The sequence below is a fragment of the Miscanthus floridulus genome, chromosome 17, assembly GCF_019320115.1.
Source record: "Miscanthus floridulus cultivar M001 chromosome 17, ASM1932011v1, whole genome shotgun sequence".
NCBI lineage: Eukaryota > Viridiplantae > Streptophyta > Magnoliopsida > Poales > Poaceae > Miscanthus > Miscanthus floridulus.
This window is the reverse complement of record NC_089596.1, coordinates 103489554-103509623: the sequence shown is the minus strand read 5'-3', so window position 1 is coordinate 103509623 and position 20070 is coordinate 103489554. Positions and strand designations below refer to the sequence as shown.

The 20070-nt window shown below is 45.2% G+C and overlaps 2 protein-coding genes, 2 long non-coding RNA genes and 1 pseudogene across 5 annotated transcripts; 1 reads left to right on the top strand and 4 right to left on the bottom strand.

Annotated features, from left to right (window-relative positions):
• Nucleotides 1-6: 6 nt before the first annotated feature.
• On the bottom strand, nucleotides 7-1444 carry LOC136518544 (uncharacterized). Its single transcript, XR_010774547.1, has 3 exons — nucleotides 1110-1444; nucleotides 686-834; nucleotides 7-289 (listed from the first exon to the last, which is right to left on the bottom strand). It is a non-coding gene; the product is annotated as an uncharacterized lncRNA (long non-coding RNA).
• Nucleotides 1445-4189: 2745 nt separating this feature from the next.
• LOC136516115 (uncharacterized) lies at nucleotides 4190-4990 on the bottom strand. The gene is made up of 4 exons (XM_066509505.1): nucleotides 4912-4990; nucleotides 4745-4763; nucleotides 4466-4591; nucleotides 4190-4318 (listed from the first exon to the last, which is right to left on the bottom strand). The coding sequence occupies exons 2-4, from the start codon at nucleotides 4760-4762 to the stop codon at nucleotides 4190-4192; spliced, it is 273 nt and encodes a 90-aa protein (XP_066365602.1). The 5' UTR covers nucleotide 4763; nucleotides 4912-4990.
• A 1897-nt stretch (nucleotides 4991-6887) lies between these two features.
• LOC136515080 (uncharacterized) lies at nucleotides 6888-7826 on the bottom strand. The gene is made up of 3 exons (XM_066508765.1): nucleotides 7599-7826; nucleotides 7268-7441; nucleotides 6888-7125 (listed from the first exon to the last, which is right to left on the bottom strand). The coding sequence occupies exons 1-3, from the start codon at nucleotides 7752-7754 to the stop codon at nucleotides 7054-7056; spliced, it is 402 nt and encodes a 133-aa protein (XP_066364862.1). The 5' UTR covers nucleotides 7755-7826; the 3' UTR covers nucleotides 6888-7053.
• A 232-nt stretch (nucleotides 7827-8058) lies between these two features.
• Nucleotides 8059-11400, bottom strand: LOC136518962 (U-box domain-containing protein 7-like; annotated as a pseudogene).
• Nucleotides 11401-14288: 2888 nt separating this feature from the next.
• On the top strand, nucleotides 14289-18433 carry LOC136517752 (uncharacterized). Of its 2 annotated transcripts, none has more exons than XR_010774335.1 (5): nucleotides 14289-14747; nucleotides 16849-16919; nucleotides 17485-17510; nucleotides 17622-17688; nucleotides 18087-18433. It is a non-coding gene; the product is annotated as an uncharacterized lncRNA (long non-coding RNA). The 2 variants fall into 2 exon arrangements; XR_010774336.1 differs by lacking the exon at nucleotides 14289-14747 and adding an exon at nucleotides 14755-16539 and having other exon boundaries at nucleotides 16622-16919.
• Nucleotides 18434-20070: the final 1637 nt, after the last annotated feature.

Genomic DNA, 20070 nt, shown 5'->3' with positions numbered 1-20070 from the left:
GGCCAAATTACGTGGAGTTTTGCAGCTGATATGAACAAGAGCATTATAAATATAATGCATTAGAATAGATGATAAGAGTCCAATAAAAACCAGTGCGCTTTAATAATTAAGTTGAACATAAATCATTGCCGGCTAAAAGGATTATTTGTTTATCGAGCCTCAGGCTTCTTCTCCATGTCCATGGCACTCAACGCATTCAGCTAATCTTTGGCTTCTTGCATTCTCTTTCACATTCACTATAGAACTGATGTTCTTCAGCACAAAGAGGTTTCTTTCCATCATCCAACAACTGAAAAACATTAACGTTATACAAAATTAGCCTAAGAAGTTACTAAAAGTGCTGAGCAAATCGAACGCAATCTACAGCCAGGGTGTGTTTGTTTCTCACCCTAAACTTTAGCCCCTGTCATATCAGATATTTGACATATGCATGAAGTATTAAATATAGATTAATTATGAAACTAAAAACACAGATTGAGACTAATTTGCGAGACAATTTTTTAAGCCTAAGTAATCTATGATTTGACATTATGGTGCTACAGTAAACATATGCTAATAACAGATTAATTAGGCTTAATAAATTCGTCTCGCGAATTATTGAAGACTTCTGTAATTTATTTTATTATTACTATCCGAACACTCGATGTGATATCCCCACGTGATATTCGATGTGACATTACTGAACTTTAGCCCTTGGATTTAAACTTAGTGTTTCTCCCTCCATGTTCTTCTCCTCGTCTTCGTCCATCTCATCTTCGCCCTCCTCGTCTTTGTCCTCCTCGTCTTCACTGGTTGTTCCGAAGGCGCTTTAGACAACGAGTATTCTTTCAATTTCTGAAAAGACATTAGGATGCCTGATCTGAGTATACTTTGATCATCGATGCAGATTGGGGAATATCAGGGATTATAAAAGGCACGACAATAGTGGGGTTTGTGTGAAAGTTCAAATGACTAATGGCATGTTCGCTTGGCTGATAAGCCATAAGTAAAAGTACCGTTGGCTGATTTGTTACGAGAGAAAAATATTATTCGTTGGCTGAAAAAATACGACTTATAATCCAAACGAGGAGGCCGTAAAGCATGGCAACAGGAAAAGCAATTGAACGCACCTTTCCAAGGGCCTCTAACCCTTCGTCAAACGGAAGATGACTTAGACCAGACCACATCTCCCCGTGGAGGTCCAAGTCGTATTTCGCAGAAAAACTTGGTAACAGAAGAAGGGAAGGCGTAAACAGTTCCGAAACCGGGATACTGCGATCCCTGGCATCGCCGCTGCCTTCACCTGATGGGATGCCTGCCATGCTTGCTCTCCGGACGGCCACCAAGGCGCCGCCACTCGAAGCTAGGCTAGGGTTCGCCGAGCGCCGGTTCATGGAGAAAACGCGGAGTCGCGTGCGGCTTCCCTCCCTGACTCCCGTGACCACCGGTGAGCGTGGGGGAGAGGAGTTGGGAGCAGGCGTTGTTGGACCTGCGGGTGAGAATATGGGCCGCTGGATCTCGTTGGGGGGCTTCGGGTAGGGGAGGAAAACGAGTAGAAAGATGTTATTTTGTGGTGATTTGCTGTATATTGGGTATATTGGTGTTCAAGTTTGCTGTATTTTTTTTTCAATATACAGACTTATATATACACTACATATATGAATTTTTTTGCTAAAAACTTTCGGCATGGCTAGCGTATGGACGAACGCGCGCACCTAGATGCCCGCGCAACCTGCCTCATCCGCTGATTCACCCCGCCCCGCATGCACACCTGCCCCCATCGCTGCGCCCGCGTGTTCGAACGACTCGCCTCGCACACGCAGTCCGCCCCGTCCATCTCGATTTGACTCGCCCCCATCTGCCTGGGCATTCGCCTCGCCCCGCACGTGCACCCCGCCCTGTCACACCTCGACCGACGGCCCCCGGGGCGCTGCGAGCCACATCCGCTAGCCCTTGGCTCGCCGCGCTCCATTCCCGGCGCCCCTAACTCTCCGAACAACATGAAACACGTGCAACATGAAACACTTGAATGCAACATAAGTCTAAAACAGATGAAACATTTGGTATATACACTTGCAACATATGTATGCAATATCCAGATAAAAACATGTGCAACTTGCAACATGAAAACACTTGCTGTAATATAAGGCTGAAACAGATGAAACATTTTAAACATACTGTTGGAACATATGTGTGAAACATATGCAACATCCAGATCAAAACGCTTGCAACATACGTCTGGATCAGAGAAAACATTTTAAACAAAGCTTGCAACATGCCTTTGAAACACTTCTAACATATGCAACATTTGCAATATCTCCAATCTACTTTTGCAACATCCATATAAAACAATTGAAACATACATATAAAACGTCTGAAACACTTGAAACATACATTTATAACATAGGCGAGGGGGAGGCCTAGGCCGGTCGATTCCGGCCGTCGGGGTGGTAGCCGACGGTGTGTGGCGGCGCGCGAGCACCACTAGCATTTGGCCGTGCTCGTGGGTGCCCTTGGCCCGCTCGGGGATGACCCGAGGCGAGCTGCGACGAAGCATCCCGACGGCGTTGGGGTTAGGGAAGAGGCTAGGGAGGAACTCTTCTGTCAGCGGACGTGAAATAGAGAGCGAGAGATGAGGAGAGCGGAGGCGGCATGCGCAGGATGGGGCGTGGCGATGGATGGCCACGACGCGCGGGTCGAATCCACGCGGGTCGGGCGCGCGACGGGTGGGGCGAGCGAAGGGAGGGAGCAAGTGTCATGGGCGAGGCACGCGTCGCAGCGTGGGAGCTAGTAGTAGCGCGGGTGCAAGTGGTGAGGCGGAGTGTGGCATGCGACGTCCGGACAGACGCTCACGTGGAAGCATTATCGATAAAATTTAGGTATTCAATTGAATACCCTTGAATACTGGTGGGCCCGACCCTGGCTGGATAGCATATCAGTTCAACTACTGAAACACCGATTCAGTATATAGTAGAAGCTGGCTAGGAGGAACAAGGACCTGGCTAGATGAAACAATCTGTAATTTTAATTAATAGAGACATGCTGAATGAAACATGAAACAATGATCAAACATGAAACTCTTCTTTCAGATATCAATTGTTATGGCATATGAACAACAAGTCGTACCTGTATTGTAATGCTTCCTTCATGGAATGTATGGTGATATCTTTCTGATAACTGAACTTATATACTAGTTGTTTGGCACCTATTGCAATGTATGGTCTGTTTGAACCAAATATGTTCCTTTGAACACAGCGGCGGATCCAGAAAATATTTCAGGGGGGGAGGGGGTTTGAACAACACTGCTGCTCAATCTTAAGTCTCAGCTCCCCTACACTATAAAACTTTGCCTAAAAATTTATGAGGTTCCACTGCTCCGGTATGGGTAGGGGGGGCTCGAGCCCCCCCCCCCCCCCCCCCCCCCCCCCCCGCCCCACCGTTGGATCCGCCCCGTTTGAACATATCATTTGTGTTCTGAAAATGAAGAGCGTGATCCATTTTCTATTAAATAGCAACACAATGGTATACAAAAGAGTTTTCATGATTTATCTTGGCCATATGGAAAGCATTAAACCTATGCCCATTGCATGACATGTTTTTTAGCTGTCTGTATGTTAGACTCGACTTATAGATGACACCTTGTCCATGGGTTGTACATGTCCTAAGGCATGAATACCAATGTAATAAAAGGGCTTGTTTGGAGGATGTGATAGATGCAACCAAATCAACTCAACTCTTGAATGAAAAAAAAAACATCCAAGGTTCTTTCTGTATTATCTCAACTCATGAATGTAAATATATCGCATAACTACACGTGTGTGCATGACTACTAGTATCTAGAAAAACCTTACAATTTGAACGGAGGGATAGTATATCTAGTAAGGTCAATTTAATTCAAAACTCTTGTCATAGCATCTCTAGTTAATCTAGATCACCAAGTTAACACGGTTTGACTGCTCAGGAGGGTAGACCGGTAGATCGAAACTAGACGAAAAAAAAGTATGCTTAATCGCATGAATGCTGGAACAACCGACCATACCAACCTGACTCTGATTATAGCCAAATTAACTGGAGTTCTTCAGCTGATATGAACAAAAACATTATATAAAAATAATGCATTAGAATAGATGATAAGAGTCCAACAGAAACCAATGCGCCATAATAACTAAGTGGGAACATAAATCATTGCCGGGTAAAAGGATTATTCCGATTATTTGTTTCTCGGGACCTCAGGCTTCTCAACGCATTCAGCTAATCTTGGCTTCTTGCATTCTCTTTCACATTCACTATAGACCTGATGTTCTTCAGCACGACGAGGTTTCTGTTCATCATCTATCAACTGAAAAACATTAATGTTATATACAAATTAGTCTAAGAAGTTACTAAAAGTGCCAAGCAAACCGAATGCAATCTAAAGATTCTGCCAGCACAAAATCCAGTATGCTAGCATATATATCAGTTGAAATTTATACAAGTTAATACAAACCTTCACTCTTCCTCTCTCCATGTCCTCCTCGTCCTCCTCGTCGTCCTCCTCATCCTCGTCTTCGTCCTCCTCGTCTTCGTTGGTGTGTACTGAAGGCGCTTTAGACAGCTCGTGTTCTTTCAATTTCTGAAAAGGCGTTACGATTCTTGATCTTAGTATACTTTGATCGTTGATGCAGATTGGGGAATATCAGGGATTATAAAAGGCACGACAACAGGGTTCATGTGAAAGCTCAAATGACTGAAGCATGGCAACGACAGGAAAAGCAACTGAACGCACCTTTCCAAGGGCGTCCATCCTTTCGTAGAATGGAAGATGACTTAGGTCAGACAACCTCTCCCCGAGGAGGTCCTTGTATATGTGGGAAAACGTGATAAAAGAAGCAGGGTAAGGCGGAAACCGTTCCGAAAACCAACTGCTATTGCGGTCATCGCCGCTGCCTTCACCTGATGGGATGCCTGGCATGCTTTGCTCTCCCTCAAACGTCGAAGGCGAAGCAGGCGGCGGCGGGGGTAACAAACTGTGTTGCGTTGCGCTTGCGCGTTTGAGGAGCCGAAGACCTGGCCGACGGAAGGACACTCTATACGGTCCTCGACGGTTTCCAAAATGACCCTATATACGGCCCACGACGGTTTCCAAAATGTTCAGAGTTTTCGTTTAAAAAAAATGTTGCGTTTTATCAGTAGTGAAGCTGGCAATGAAGTACTCCTATATCTGAGAAAGGTTTCCTCACAGCTTGAGACCATACAAGTTGGCCCTGACGAAGAGGAGCTGGTGCTTCAAGGAGTTCGATTTGCCTTCGTTTTGCCTTCAGAGTGCACCAGGTCGCCATGGACCTCGCGGCGGATGCCCATACTTGCTGCTCGTGTGGACCCTGCCACAAACTCGCAACATCCAAGGTGATCTTGCTAGGTTTGCTTCTCTCTGATGCTTGCACTTTATGTGTTTTGTTAAATGCAAGTTCTTCAGGCCACAAAATTCGTTGCACTTGGTTTCGATATATTTCAATATATTTGTTCATTTTCCTTGGTTACCATCTTCCAGGTTACACCGTCTCAACTAGACCAGTTTCGCTGAGGCATTTGAAAGAATCAGTATCAAATTGAAAGAGAATCTTTCAGACAGTAGTGATTGGAGACCAATGCTATGTAATAGCAGTTTTTCTCTTGTGCAAGCTTGTCTGATCATGTATTCCATTCTTCCATGTATATCATTGCATTGTTTACCCTCCAACACCTTTTGTGCTACACATCAGCTTTCATATAGTACCTCCTAAAGGTTAGTGGTGACTTCGTGAAAATTTTTATCTTCTCGTAGGGTAATCCAAAGAATACATTGAGTAGCAGGTGATTCCAAATTTCTGTATTTTATTAAGGCTGAATGGTGAATGCCATCGAGTGGTAAGTGATTCCAGCGCTGTCAGATTTGCATCTACCTCATACCTGCTGCCATTGCTTTTTCTAATAAAGACTGAAAGGAGTTAGAGGGCAAAAGTTGATGCAATACTACTATTAAAGAAACATGTTTCGATGATGAATACTATGATCTTTCGGAAAAAAATGATGATTACTATTAACGGAACATGCTTCAATGATTATGTCAGATTTCTCCTGTTTTATCACGGTTGTATGGCATGTATGTTTGATGGAAGACTGCAACTATAAAATTTGGTCTTTATCATTTTAGTTATCCCAGATTTTTATAGGTGCTCTTTATTTTCCTTTGTCAATATAATATTTTTTTCCTTGGCTTATTACAACAGTGCAGGGCTTTAGAAACTATAGTGTAGCAACTAACTGGCACTGATTGCCTAATTTTCTGAAGGTTTTTTTTTTTTCTGGAATGCGCAAAAGGCTTGCATATCTTTGTATTAAGGAGAAAATGAGTTTTGATACAACGCAAGGTTTATAATACCGGTAAGAAAAAATTTTTGGTCCCCAGCGATAAATATGAAATTTGGAAATATCGGTTATATTTCGCCGAAATTGTAAACCCTCGCACTAGGGGGGAGATAAGAGATTACAGTGAAGACTCGGCCCACCCTAGTAGAATGAGAGAATGATTTACGCAATTACTCGCTCCTTAAACAACCTAAGTTGGTAGCCCCGGCTTCGATCCATTGGCCCACAGTTTGCCGAATGGTTACGAGTAGATGTTGCACGGAGGCAGACGCTCCACAGAAGCAGCGAGCATTACGCTCCTTACAAAGTTCCCAGGCTACCAGCGCGAACAAAGAGTCGGCACCTCTTCTTGCTTGACCGTGCCACCGAAGACGCCAGCTGACAAGGATGTTCCACCACACCTCTCTGGAATAGGAGCAAGAAGCCAGGATGTGATCTAGTCTCTGGCTCTTGATCGTAGAGGACGGCCAATAGACAATGCAGGGTATAACAGATGCATGGGACGGCCAATAGACATTCAAACCTTGAAGCTTCAAGAGCTGATAATTATTCAAAGATGATAAGAGTCTAACAGAAACCAAAAAATAATTAAGTTGAACATAAATCATTGCCGGCTAAAAGAATTATTTGTTTCTCGAGCCTCGGGCTTCTTCACCATGGCACTCAACGCATTCAGCTAATTATGGCTTATTCGCTTTCACATTCACGATAGACCTGGTGTTCTTCAGCAGAGAGAGGTTTCTTTTCATCATCTATCAGCTGAAAAACATTAATGTCATACAAATTAGCCTAAGAAGTTTACTAAAAATGCTGAGCAAACCGAATGCAATCTACAGATTCTGCCAGCACAAAATCTGGTATGTCGGCGTATCAATTGAAATTTACAGAACACTATACAAACCTTCAGTCTTCCTCCCTCCCTATCCTTCTCCACCTGCAGTCTTCCTCCCTCCCTGTCCTCCTCGACTTCTTCCACCTCATCTTCATCCTCCTCCTCGTCTTCGTCCTCCTCGTCTTCGCTGGTACAGCTGGTGTGTCCCGAAGGCGCTTTAGACAGCGAGTATTCTTCCAATTTCTGAAAGGGGTTACGATGCTTGATCAGGGGTTAGTATACTTCGATCGTCGATGCAGATTGGGGAATATCAGGGATTATAAAAGGCACGACAATAGGGTTCGTGTGAAAGTTCAAATGACTGAAGCAATATGGCAACAGGAAAAGCAACTGAACGCACCTTTCCAAGGGCGTCCATCCTTTCGTCCATCGTTAGATCACTTAGGTCAGACAACATCTCCCCGAGGAAAGCTCCGAAACAATTTGAGAACAGAAGTAGAGTAAGGCGGAAACAGTTTGGAAAAAACCTGCCTTCACCTGATGGGATGCCTGCCATGCTTGCCTCAAAGTCTCAAACGTCGAAGGCGAGGATGGCGGCGGCGGGGTAAGTGTGTGTTGCGTTGCGAGTTTGAGGAGCCGAAGAAGACCTGGCCAACGGAAGGGCCCAGTACCGGCCCACGACGGTTTCCACGATGGTTAGGTGCTAATGGGCCGCATTATCGGTGCCAACTGGCAACTAGGATAAAAAAAAAATGAAGTGGTTACACGAGAAAAGCCGAATTTGCAGATCGACACGAGCACTCGGAAAGAATGGTGATCACCAAAATAAAAGGGAAAACTTGAACACTTGATAATCGAGTTCAGCAAGGCAAGCTCTTGGAGCTAGAGCTCCTAACCAGCAGCTTAACATTGGTCAGATCCACGGACGCCGTGGCCCTCCTTAGTATAGACATGTTCCTATCGAGGCTCTGCCTCACAATCTTGCCCACGGTGGTATCCCGGCGGCAATCCTTCGCCTCCCGGCCGTCCTCGCAGGCGACGTCTCGTCGGGGCACGACGTGCCGCCGTCTCCCTCCATGCGAGGCCCCGAGTGCGCCCTGATCCTGCTGCTCTGCGGCCCTTCCTCCTTGAACCACTGCAGGATCTTGGCGGCCCGCCTCTGCGCCAGCGGGCTGCCGAGCAGCGAGACCTCCAGGAGCGCCTGCACGACGCCGAGCTGGCGCATCCTGCGCCTCAGCGCGCGGCTGCCGTGCGCGAGCACCATGGTCAGGTACGTCGCGTGCTCCTGGCACCGCGCGCTCTCGTGCCGCGTCATGGCCTCCAGGACCGCCCGCGCCGCCGCCTCGCCCTCCTCCTCCTCCATCGCCTTCCTCGCCGCCGCGCTCGCCTCCGCCAGCTCCCCGAGGATGCACAGCACGGCCTCGGACGTCTTCCGGTCCAGCGACAGGGACAGGGACAGCAGCGCGCGCACGGCGCCGCTGGAGACCACGTCGCGCGCGTGCACGAGCTTCTTCGACAGGTTGCGGAGGGCCGCCAGGCACGGCAGCTTCGTGTCGGACGGGACGTCGGCGGCGCTGAGGGTGGCCACGAGGAACGGCAGGAGCTCGGTGGTGGAGAGGGGGAAGTCGGTGTTGACCAGTGACGAGATGGAAAGGACCAGCAGCGCCAGCTCCTGGCTTCTCGACAAGTCCTTCTCGTCCGTGAGCTGCGGCAGCTTCTTGAGCAGACCGGCCTTGACGATGTGCACCTTATTTCTGAAAACCAAGAGCAGAAGCTCATCAGCACTTCAGCAGATAACCAAAATGGCAACAGATTTCAGATGGACAGAAAACATACTGCAATGTGGAGTTCAGAGAACAATTTTGCCCTTTTCTCAATTACCTAAAGTTGCAGTGCTAATAGAGCACTACTTTTTTTCAATCGCCTAAAATTGCAGAACAGAATGACAAGAGATGGGCTAAAAACATGCTGTAAATTCAGAGAAAAAAAATACTGTAAATTCAGAGAAAGGCCTTGCCAGTTTTCCATCAACTACTCAAATTGCAGTACTAATATGTAATACGCAATTCAGGAGAAACAATACAGTATATATATGGATCTATTCATTCTGAACCCATGAATTATTGAATTCTAATCCAGTCAGTTAGACGCTTCTTGGAGCATTCAGAAGGGATGGCTTAATGTCATGCATCACGGTCTATTGGATTACACGTCTGTTCTATCATTCTATCATCTGCGTGCTTCACGGGTGCCATTGTGGTTTTCAGTTTCCTTCCACTGTCAGTGTCACCATTGGCATTTGGCAGTCGATGCAACACCACCATGCCGTGCAGGCAAATTAGCAACGAGTGCAGGTCCACATCAACCCTAGTAGAAACTGGGTACGTACGTCCAAGTTCTCAACGTTGGGGTGTCACACACATGGTGTCTGTCTTTTCCTGACGCACCATGTATATGCTTGTCACTATCTGGGGCCCATAGCCATATCCACATGACATACCAAATTTGCATTATGCTAAGGGGGAAAAAATAAAGCACAAATGTCTCTCTAATATAAGAGCTACTCTGTAGCTGGTTTCGTCAAAGTGATGAAACCAACGAAAAGAAACACATGGTTAGGGGACTTGGGTCCATTTTGTTTGGCAAACTTTGTCTGCAGAAAACAAGGGAGGCGCTGAAACCTGAAAGAGCTGAGCCTGAGAGAGTATATATTGTACGTTTGGGCTGCCTAATACCAACCAACAAAGTTGAAAACTGGAGCCGGATAAAGCGCTGACATTATGTGTTTCTGGTCAATTATTTTGTCAGATCAAATAACAATGGCGCGAGGGGACTCTGGCAGTGGCAGACGCAAAGGTTGGCCCGTGAAAGACCTTGTTTGGATGCGCATGTGTTCGTCTAAATCCACATGTGTTGAAGTGGATTTAAACCAAATTTTATTTCATTCCACTCCAACATATGTGAACTGAAGTAGATACACATGCATCCAAACAAGGCCAAATGGTTTGTGGAAAGCAGCAACCGGCAAGAATTGATGGGCGTGCATATTGTTTAAGAAGGACTTTGACAAATGCTGCTCAAAAGGTCAAAGCGCGGGGGAGGGGGGGCTTTTTTCAAAAGGTAAGGCTAACCAGTTCTGATCTGTCAATCCTTTGTTATATGGTTTTGCGAAAATTGTGAATGTAAAGCATCGTGACTGACTACAGCGCAGTTTATGTATATATGTGTGCAAGTGCAGCAACCCAGACCCAGAGTTTTTAAATTCAAGCGAAATATATAAGCAGCGTCCTAAATTCAACTTCTTCGAGAAGGATCGCATGTACTTTCTGACGTCAAGAGTTCTTTTTTTTTTCCCATGGAGAAGTAGCAGTTGATGAGGACTTGAGACACAACTTGTTGACTCCAGAATGTGAACAACAGGTGGATTTCAAATTCAAAGCAAACCTAACCGTGAGTGAGGAGAAGAAAGGCAGCTGGACACTCCAGAACAGAAACGTTAAATCACTATATTCGAAAATAAATTGTTCAAAAACGTGGCCCTCTTTTTTGCCTGAATTTTGGAAAAAGATCATTGCTCCCCAATTCAAATTTCATTCAGCAGAGCCATACTACGCTACTACCCACTCTGTTTTCCCTCCCCAAAAGAGTTTCTAGTCTAGTAATAACATGGCTCAAAAGAAGTTGCAGGCGAGAAGAATCTCGAGGAAAGAACACACTGACGCACGCAACAAGCACCGAGAATCAGTGACCAACCTGTGCGTCCCTCTGGCGAGCTCGAGCAGCGCCCCGGCCGCGGCCACGCGCGCTCCCGCGGCGCCCCGCGCGTCAGCCAGCATGTCCAGGAGCGGCGGCACGACGCCGAGCTCGGGCAGGAGGCGCTTCGTCCGCTCATCCGCGCGCGCCAGCCTCGCGACCTCCCCCGCGGCGTCCCGCCTCTCCTCCGCCGCCGCGCCGAAGCAGAACCGCCTCACCGCGGCCCTCATCGACGCGGCGTCGTCGACCGCTGCTGCCCCCATCCCCGCCACCACCACCACCAGTAAGGCCGGCTCGGTGGCGCCAGTGCATGCGCACGAACGCACGTAGCTGCTGCCGAGGTGGCCGGTGGCGGCGGCGGCGGTGGTTGTGGTGGCGGTGGTGGTGTACGTTTTTGTTTTTTCGCGCGGGCAACGTAGCGCCGAGGCGGGCGCGCGATTGGGTTGGGGTGGGTTGGGCTGTGTTTGTCTCGGCACGGGCGTTTTGTGGGGAGGTGCCCCCGGCGGCTGACGTGTGGAGCACAGGGCTTGTGGATGCACTCGTACCCACCTCAATCTACATGTGTCGGAATAGATTCGGATGAAAAATAGTATAAGTTCTATCTCAATCCACTAACCTATGTGGATTGAGGTGAATACGAGTCTATCAAACATCAGCATGTTCGTTTGGTCATAAACAATCATAAATTTTCAGCTAGAACAATATTTTTCTCTAAACGAGCCGACCATAATAATTCAGCCGTACAGGTTAGGGTTCGGTTCGTCCGTTCGGGCCTTGACGTGGTGGTACCGGTACCGCACCGTGACACCACCACCGGCACCGGCCGGGAAAGCTGCAAAAGTGGCGACGGCCGGCCGGCTTTGTGCTGTGTTGGGGGTGAGCCGCCTCGTGCTCGTGCCCTTTTCTTGTGATGACTTGTGAGCATGCCCGCCGGCGGCCAGCGTTATCACGTACGTAACGTACCCAGGGTACGTACATGCATGCAAGACCGATCTGTAGTACCGTGCTTCTCCCGCCGGGTACGTTGGGGATTTATGGCGAGCGGTGCTTTTGACGAAAAACGATGTGAATACGTGCCTTTTTTTCCCTGGCCTGAAATTTCCTAACCCGATCTTCTAAGAAGAATTATATCGTCGTTGCGATGACTGAATTGTGACATGAAAAACGTGTCTGGCTGCGTGCGTGGCCACATTTCCTTATGGTCGGCTTATTAGGCACTCTCTTCGTCCCAAATTATATGATTCTAAAAATTTTAGAGAGTTAAAGCATCTTAAATTTGATCAAATTTATATGATAAGATAATAATATTTATGATACCAACTAAATATTATTAGGTTCTTCATTAATTATATTTTCATAATATATTTATTTGATGTTATAAATATTTGTAATTCTCTCTATAATTTTGATCAAATTTGAGAGGTTTTGACTCTCTAAGATTCTGAGAATGACTTGTAATTTGGAATGAAGAGAGCATCAAACTACGTATGTACGGGTCCTTGTGCATACACGACGGTGATGTTACTCGTTAGGTATCGATGTAGATTTTTTTTATTTTAACATTTTTTGTAAACTAATTTTAAATCTAACACTATTTGCTTTTTTTCAAAACTAATACTTTTGATCGCGCCTATTGCCATGACGTGGTGAAACGCCTGTTCCGCGCCATGCATGGTGGCGCACGCGAGAGTATGACGTGGCGAAGACCGAGGGCGCTGACCGGTGACGTGGCAAGACGGCGCGGCAGTCCTAGGCGCGCGCCGCGGGCACGCAACGGAGACGGTGGGCTACTGCGCCTACGCCGCATATAGGCTGAGGATGCGACAGATTGGGTCACTTCACTTTCGTCGCAGGCTGCTGCGCCTTCGCCACGCCGCGGATGCGACGGATTGAAGAATCCCCCGTCCGTTTGCACACGCAACGGAGGATGGAGACGGCGACGCACGCGCCGACGCGGCCTCGGAACTCGGAGAGCCCAAGCAAACGGGTTGCGTTGCGTCGTAGTGTCAGCTAGTACGTGCATGCGTCTGTTGGTCCGACGTGAGGACGTGAGGAGGTTGGTCTGAGCCAGGACTGAGGTGGATTGGATGGATGAAAACATGGAGGAGTGAAGTGAGGCTGGGTTGGGTTGGTGGCAATGATGGTGGCCCAGGCAGCAGACCGCGTAGCACGAACTACTAGCTATTCCATAGTTTTTTTATTTAGATTATACTGACAGTTAATTAGAATATTATATTATGTAAAGCAAAAAAAAAAAACAATGTGCATAAAATTTAGATATATTTGGGCCACGGTCTTTCCATTTCTATTCCATAGTTTTTTATCTAGATTATACTGACAGTTAATTAGAATATTTTATTCTGTAAAGCCAAAAAACAGTGTGCATAAAATTTATATATATTTGGGCCACAGTCTTCCATTTCTACTGCTGCAGGTTGTTGCTGTCTTCTTTCTACTGTTTTTTATACCTGGTGCTTTTTGTGCTGCTGCTCTCCTAGGCTGGGAAAATACTATTATTCAAATTTACGGTCCCTCTCATTGAGCGCTACTTGCCATCTGAAGCTTGGTTGTTTTCCACATTTGAATTATCAATTATTTGGCTTCCAATGTGCCTGTTATGTTAGTTTTCTCATGCAGACTTTAGGAAAACATACTGGCAACATCTAACTAGCAAAGGCAAAGGGTTTTGAATATAGCAGTTATTTTGAGAAAACTGGCTCAGTGATTGATCTCTGATACTTTAATATTATTGACTGAACCTGGTTCTGAAGCTTTTCTAGCTAACAAAACAATGAATATGGGACAGGTTCATAAACCATTTTGGATATGCACCAATACTGGACCTCCTCTAAAGAAAAGGAGACTGTGTGGGTGCATCGGCAATTCACATATTATTTAACCATCTACAAAGGAACCTTTTTTATAGCACCAGAAGCCTCATGATGCTATTCTGTTAGTTTTAGACCTCCAGTAGTATTTCCTTTGTATGATCACATCAATTGTTCATATCATAGTTTGAACATTGGAGGACCAATGGTCATGGGTTCACTTTTTATTACTGTTGTGCATGCAGTAATGGATAAGTACCTTGGGAACCTTAGTTATCGAAGTTGACTGAAAGGGCCACCAAGTTTGACAAACTCAGATAGGTTTCAATCATCAATGATGGACTTGGTGCTAATCTCTATATATTAAGCCAGTTTGCCTCGGCCGCTCCTCAGGGTAGCCACGTTAGCGGAATTAATAACTGCCGTCTGATTTGCATCTAGTGGTTCTGGTTTACCTCACCTTTCCTTTACTGTACAGTCCCATGCGTCAGAAGGTGAATGGTCATACAAAAAAATATCTCTCCATCCCATCCAATCTCTCTCCAGGCCACGGAATCGCTCGTCTCCTCCGTTCCTCCGCCGCTCTCTCGTCTCTGTCGCTCCACCCTCTTCCTTCCTCCGCCTCGTCTCTCCCAGCGCCGGCGCCGCCCCCCTCCCCTTCACCTGCGTCGGCGCTGCGCCCTCTCCAGCGCCGTGGCTCCGCCGCTCCTGTGCCTCCGGACGGCCCCCGGCGTGCCGCAAACCCTAGGGAGCCCCCCCGCGCACAAAACTGGCACGGCACGGCCCGACCTGCTGACGGGACGGCCGCCGGTGCGGCGCAGCAGCGTGGGTGCCCCCCGGCGCGGCCGGCTTCCGTCGCGGCACCATCGCCACGAGCCGCCCTCGGTACAGGCGGCCTCCGTCGTCGTTGCAGTTGACGCTAGTGAACCCCGCCACCGTCGTCACGCCAGATCCATGTTTTTGTCGAGGTTTGCCATTTCCGCCTGATTCACAATGTACGGTTCCTTGTTTTGTTCGATTAAAAAATTTTCATGTACAAGATGCAGGCCGAGTTTCCTTATATATAGAGTGCCGATGGCGACGGCCTACATTAGGGTTGCATCTCCCAAGTTTGTTTGCAAGATTAGCTTTGTTTTCTGCTAATAGGATTGGTTTACGACGTTTTGCTTACAGAGGGCACGCAAAAGAAAAGGAAGAAGGCGAATGTTTCAAGTTTATTGCTATTTCCCATGCTTAGTATTTTATTTCAGTGTCTGCAAAATTGGGTTCTGTTCTTTGTTAACCGACTTTGGTTTACTACGTGCTAATTAGTTGGTTTCCAGGGTTTAGTTTGTGCTTTATAGCGCGTTCATCCGCTGCCAAACTGTTGCATGTGCTCTTTGCTAATTACACTTTGTTTGGTAGGTACTGCTTGGTTACCTTCCATATTTTGGTTTTTCGTTTATAGTATATTTGTGTGGTTGTCTTCTTAGGTTTCCTGTTTCCAGTGTTGGAGCGTGCTACTAGGTGCTAATTAATTTGTTTTCAGATTTTTCGGTTTGTGATTTATAGCGCATTTGTCCGCTGGCGTATGCCTCTGCTCTATGCTAATTAGATCGGGTTTAGTAGGTGCTGCTTAATTAGCTTAATTTCATATTTTTGGTTTTTCCATTTACAGTATATTTGTATGCTTCTCTTCTTAGATTTCCTGTTTGCGGCATTTGAGGGTGCTACTAGGTGCTGATTAGTTTGTTTCCATATTTTAATTTGTCATTTGTAGCTCATTTCTCCGCTGGCATCTGCTCTTCTGCTAATTAGATTGGGTTTGGTAGCGCTGCAGCATTCGCTTTCAGATTTTTGTGTTACATTTACAGTATATTTCTATTCTTGTCTTCTTAGGTTTCCTCTGTCGTTCAACGGTGCCGCTCGCTGTGTGTATATGTTTACGTCCATAATTTTCCTTTGTGCCAGCTCTGTGACTGCCCGACGCTTATACTTCAGTACAAAACAAAATTAACATCTATGCCTTCCTACGTCCAGGTTGAAGACAAGCACATCCATTATTTCTTGGTCTCTTTGTCATTCCGCTGATTGTGCGGAGCCTGTCTTGACAATCTTGCACATATGCTGTTGCTATGGACAGTCAATTTGCTTTTAAAACAACATCTATCATAGTTTGTTACAGATATATCTTTTGTCGGGTTCATGTCTTTCGCAGTTGTGTAACTGTTGGTTGCTTCCGAGGGACTAATCAGTGTGTTGGGTTTTTTTATAATAGTTCTGTTAATACACAGGATTTCTTCCTTCTGCTTTCTTAAGGTAAGTAGATTGTGCTCCTGCTCTTATCTGTATTTTTTTTGCTCTATACTGCAGCCTTGATTGTGCTTCTACTTTTATCAGTTTTCTGTTCTCTGTGTTACAGCTTCTTCTACTTTTCTTAGTTTTCTGCTCTCTTTGTTACAACCTCAATCTATGGCTGTAAAATTATTCCCTGGATTCACATTTTTAGGTTATTCACATAAACATCGCGCCTTGATTGTGCTTCTACCTTTCATCATTGATTAGTTCTCTTTTTTTCTTTACATCTTTTCTTTGTTGATTAGTTCTAATCGAGCTATTAACCTACGCTCTGGTCATGGTTTCTCGTCCTTCACGTGGTCCTTCAATTTCCTATTTTTTCCCTGTCCGCATAGGAGCAGCAATAAGAGTTCATGTGATTAGATTTGGCTGTGATGCTTCAATTCCATGTGAGGCTGTTTTCCGTACATGTTCAGTGATTGGGTAGGTTTTCCATTTGCCAATTGTTGTTGCTTTCTCTAGTACACGCAGGTTCTTTTTAGATCTAACTATGCTATTTGTACAGCTTATATCAGCCTTCAATCTGTTAGAACGCCCCTTCCTAATTACTATGGGTGAACATGTTTATTTGGTACATGTTAGATGTCCTTGTTGTTCATTTTTAGTCAACCTTCAGTATGATATGTACCTTTTTTTACACTGCTCCCATATCACTATCACATTACTACAATCATATATGTGAGGTAACCGTTGTTACATGACCTGATCGCTATCTTGTGCTTGTATATTCAGGTCAAAATTGTCAGTTTGAAGCATATTTCAGCCACACCAGAAGTTAAATTGATGAATTGACGGAACAAAAGGTATAGGTCTTAAGGTGCTCATGTATATTTGATTTGCCAACCTTTCCCAGCAGCTTGGCTTTTTGGTTTTGGATCAGCTAATTGGTACAAGCAACCATCCGATAAAGCTTTTAGGTTGATATATATACCATTAGATAGAGGTCAGCTAATCGACACATCTATCGTTTTAGTTTTTTTTAAACAAATTTGGACATCTAAGATGTCGTGTACACCACACCTAATGAAGTACATTTTTTTGTTTTATTGATTCTCAATCTTGTCTTTCTTTATCGGCTTCACATTCACGCTTGCTTTTTTTTAAACTAATGCAAACTTGATGGGTTTTATTCTAGCTGTTGCTTAGTATGCCATTCCTTTGCTACACTTTGTAATTCCCCTGCCTTTTTGCCTAGCTTCATATGCTTCTTCCAAGAGTCTGCTACTGCAGCTTCCATATATAATAATCTAAGACTGTCTAAATTAGTATATTTTCTCCTCTAATATTTATGTTGGTTAGTGGTTTACATAGTCCAAATTGAAAGCACAGGAACTAGCTCCTGCTAATTTTTAGTGTTTGTACTTGCAGCGCTGGAGCATAAATCGTCCATGATGGTATGTTCATCAGCCCAACCTATCAGTTTAGACCAACAGTCCTCTACATTAAACTCCTAAGATTGTTTCCATGCAAAGATTAAAAATATTTTTTCTCTACACCTTAACCAGGTGATTTGCCGGCGCGCGCGAGGCGCGCGTCATGGACAGCACATCTTCGTGCGCACCTCTGTCTGTGGTAATTACTATTTTTGCTTCTCATGAAACTATTGGTTTAATTTGATAGTTGATACGTAGTTCAACTAATGATAGTGGAGTCAACTGTTTGTTGTTTTGTTTAGATAATAGGCATACCACTGTGCAGCTTCGACCACTATGACAGCAGAGAATATTCATTACAAAGTCTGAAAAGTGTTGTATGACACAGGGAAAAAAACTCGGAACACTACCTTACATGATAAAAATCAAAAGAATGAAAATATCTATCTTCCCTGATTCTACAGTCTATTTTACAGCCTAATATAGTTTCTAGGATTATGTAATGCCAGTGTCTCCATAACTATATTTGTTAGCTGCTTAAAATTACCAAAGCTTGATGTGATTATTTCTCCAATGCTAACATAAGAATAGTTCCAGTTTTGTGCAGAAACTCAAAAGAAGCTATGTGAAAGTTAGAAGGATCCAACTTGTCGCAAAATTTCCATCTCAGACATACTTCCTTTCATGGTCATAACTTAAAAATGTAGATGAGTTCCTTAATTCCCTATTGTACATGTACGAATACTTAATAATGCTATTTCTTTGTTCTCTGAGAACAGAGAATCAGGCAGGTTCAGAATTCGCATCCACACCGATGGACCAAAGTAGCTCTCATTTGTATCCATTGATTTTTGTTTTTTTGAGTATGACAGTACACATAGGTGGTACATGTTAAATTAACATTTTTAGTTGACTCCTTCTAAACAAAGTTTTGCAATATCGAATTCCAGCCTACTTTCAGAGTATAGGTTAGACCTCAATAGTATTGAATGAATTATATTAGGAAGAAAAAAAATTACAACAATTTCGTGCAACGAGGTCTGCCTTGCTGCTTGGGCCACCATCATTGCCACCAACCCAGCCCCCCAGCCTCACTTCACTCCTCCATGTCTCCATCCATCCAATCCACCTCAGTCCTGGCTTGGCTCAGACTAACATCCTCATGTTCTCACACCGGACCGACGGACGCATGCACATCTTCAATCCGTCACATCCGCGGCGCACGCCTGTCTGTGGCGCAGGCGCAACAGCCCGCGACGAAAGTGAAGTGACCCAATCCGTCGCATCCACGGCGCACGCCTGTCTGTGGCGCAGCAGCCTGCCGTCTCCGTTGCGTGCCTGCGGCACGCGCCTGGGACTGCCGTGCCATGAGGGATGGCGCGGCGGCGTCGCGGCAAGATCGGTGGCACGGCAGTTCCTGCGACTTCACCGGTCAGCGCTCCTAATTTTCGTCACGTCGTACTTCTGCCGCGCCACCATACATGACGCGGCACAGATGTTTCGCCGCGTTATGACAATAGGCGCGGCTAAAAGTGTTAGTTTTAGAAGAAAAAAAAAACAGTGTTAGATTTAAAATTAGTTTATAAAAATGGTTAAAAATAAAAAAAATTCTCGATGTACGAATTCAGTTGAGTAGCACTGCAACAGAAATTTATTGCTGCTGCTCGATCAGCAAATTCAGTTCGAATGCAACCGTTTGATCTCAGGGCGTTTACGACGATGGTGCCATGGTAGCCATCTCAAGGCAAAGATGGTGAACGAAAATTAAGAAAAACTCTGGTGTCAAATGGCATGCTACAGCACTAACATACACTCTATTTTTACATATTTCAACCGCTTGATTTTCCAAGGGACCCACATCATCGGCTGAGTCTAATAAATATTTGGCTGAGCTTTGGCCGGCTAGCTGATACTCGCATGCTCATTGATTAATAAGCGCTGGTAGCCTGCATGGTGGGTCGGCTGGCTCGGACAGAAATGGTGGTGGTGGAGCATTATAAGAAAAAAAGCGTTAGAGATCCATTAGTGTAGTGGTGTGCTTGACAGTGACTAAGCTCAGGCCATTATCCCCTTGTTAGATAAGGGACGAGGTCTGAAATAAATTTTGTTATGATATAATAACTAGAAAGTTGGTTTGCTCAGATAGTACCAGTAGCTAGCCTTTATTATAATAACATCTAAATTTTTTACTTAAAATTATTTTAAAATAGTTCTTTATTTGTTTGTTGTAAATGTATTTTCTCTATGCGCTTGCCCTGCATCATCGACACAAAAATCCAAAAGCTATTATCAACCAATCCATTAGCCCTCCTCTTGTATTTCTGTACTACTATTCTGTGATTATGCATTTTGTGCCCTTAACAAACCAAGGCATCCTTCAGTTCCTCTTGTTGAGCTCAATTTCTTGATAAAATCATTGTCCAAATCTCTCACCTATTGTACAGTTTTATCCCTCATGTAAATACCTCCTGTAATTTTTTTTCGAGAACGCGCATTAGCTCGCATTTCGTTAAGAAAAAGTTTGGAGAATACAAAGTCCAAAGAGCACACGGTGAGATGCCATAGCATCCCTGGAACGACG

Coding starts and splice junctions, on each gene's coding strand:
- LOC136515080 (XM_066508765.1), bottom strand. CDS start 7,754: ATGGCAGGCATCCCATCAGGTGAAGGCAGGTTTTTTCCAAACTGTTTC. Junction 7,442..7,598: donor GGATGGACGCCCTTGGAAAG/GTGCGTTCAGTT, acceptor AACCCCTTTCAG/AAATTGGAAGAATACTCGCT. Junction 7,126..7,267: donor GGGAGGGAGGAAGACTGAAG/GTTTGTATAGTG, acceptor AATGTTTTTCAG/CTGATAGATGATGAAAAGAA.
- LOC136516115 (XM_066509505.1), bottom strand. Junction 4,319..4,465: donor TGGAGAGAGGAAGAGTGAAG/GTTTGTATTAAC, acceptor AATGTTTTTCAG/TTGATAGATGATGAACAGAA.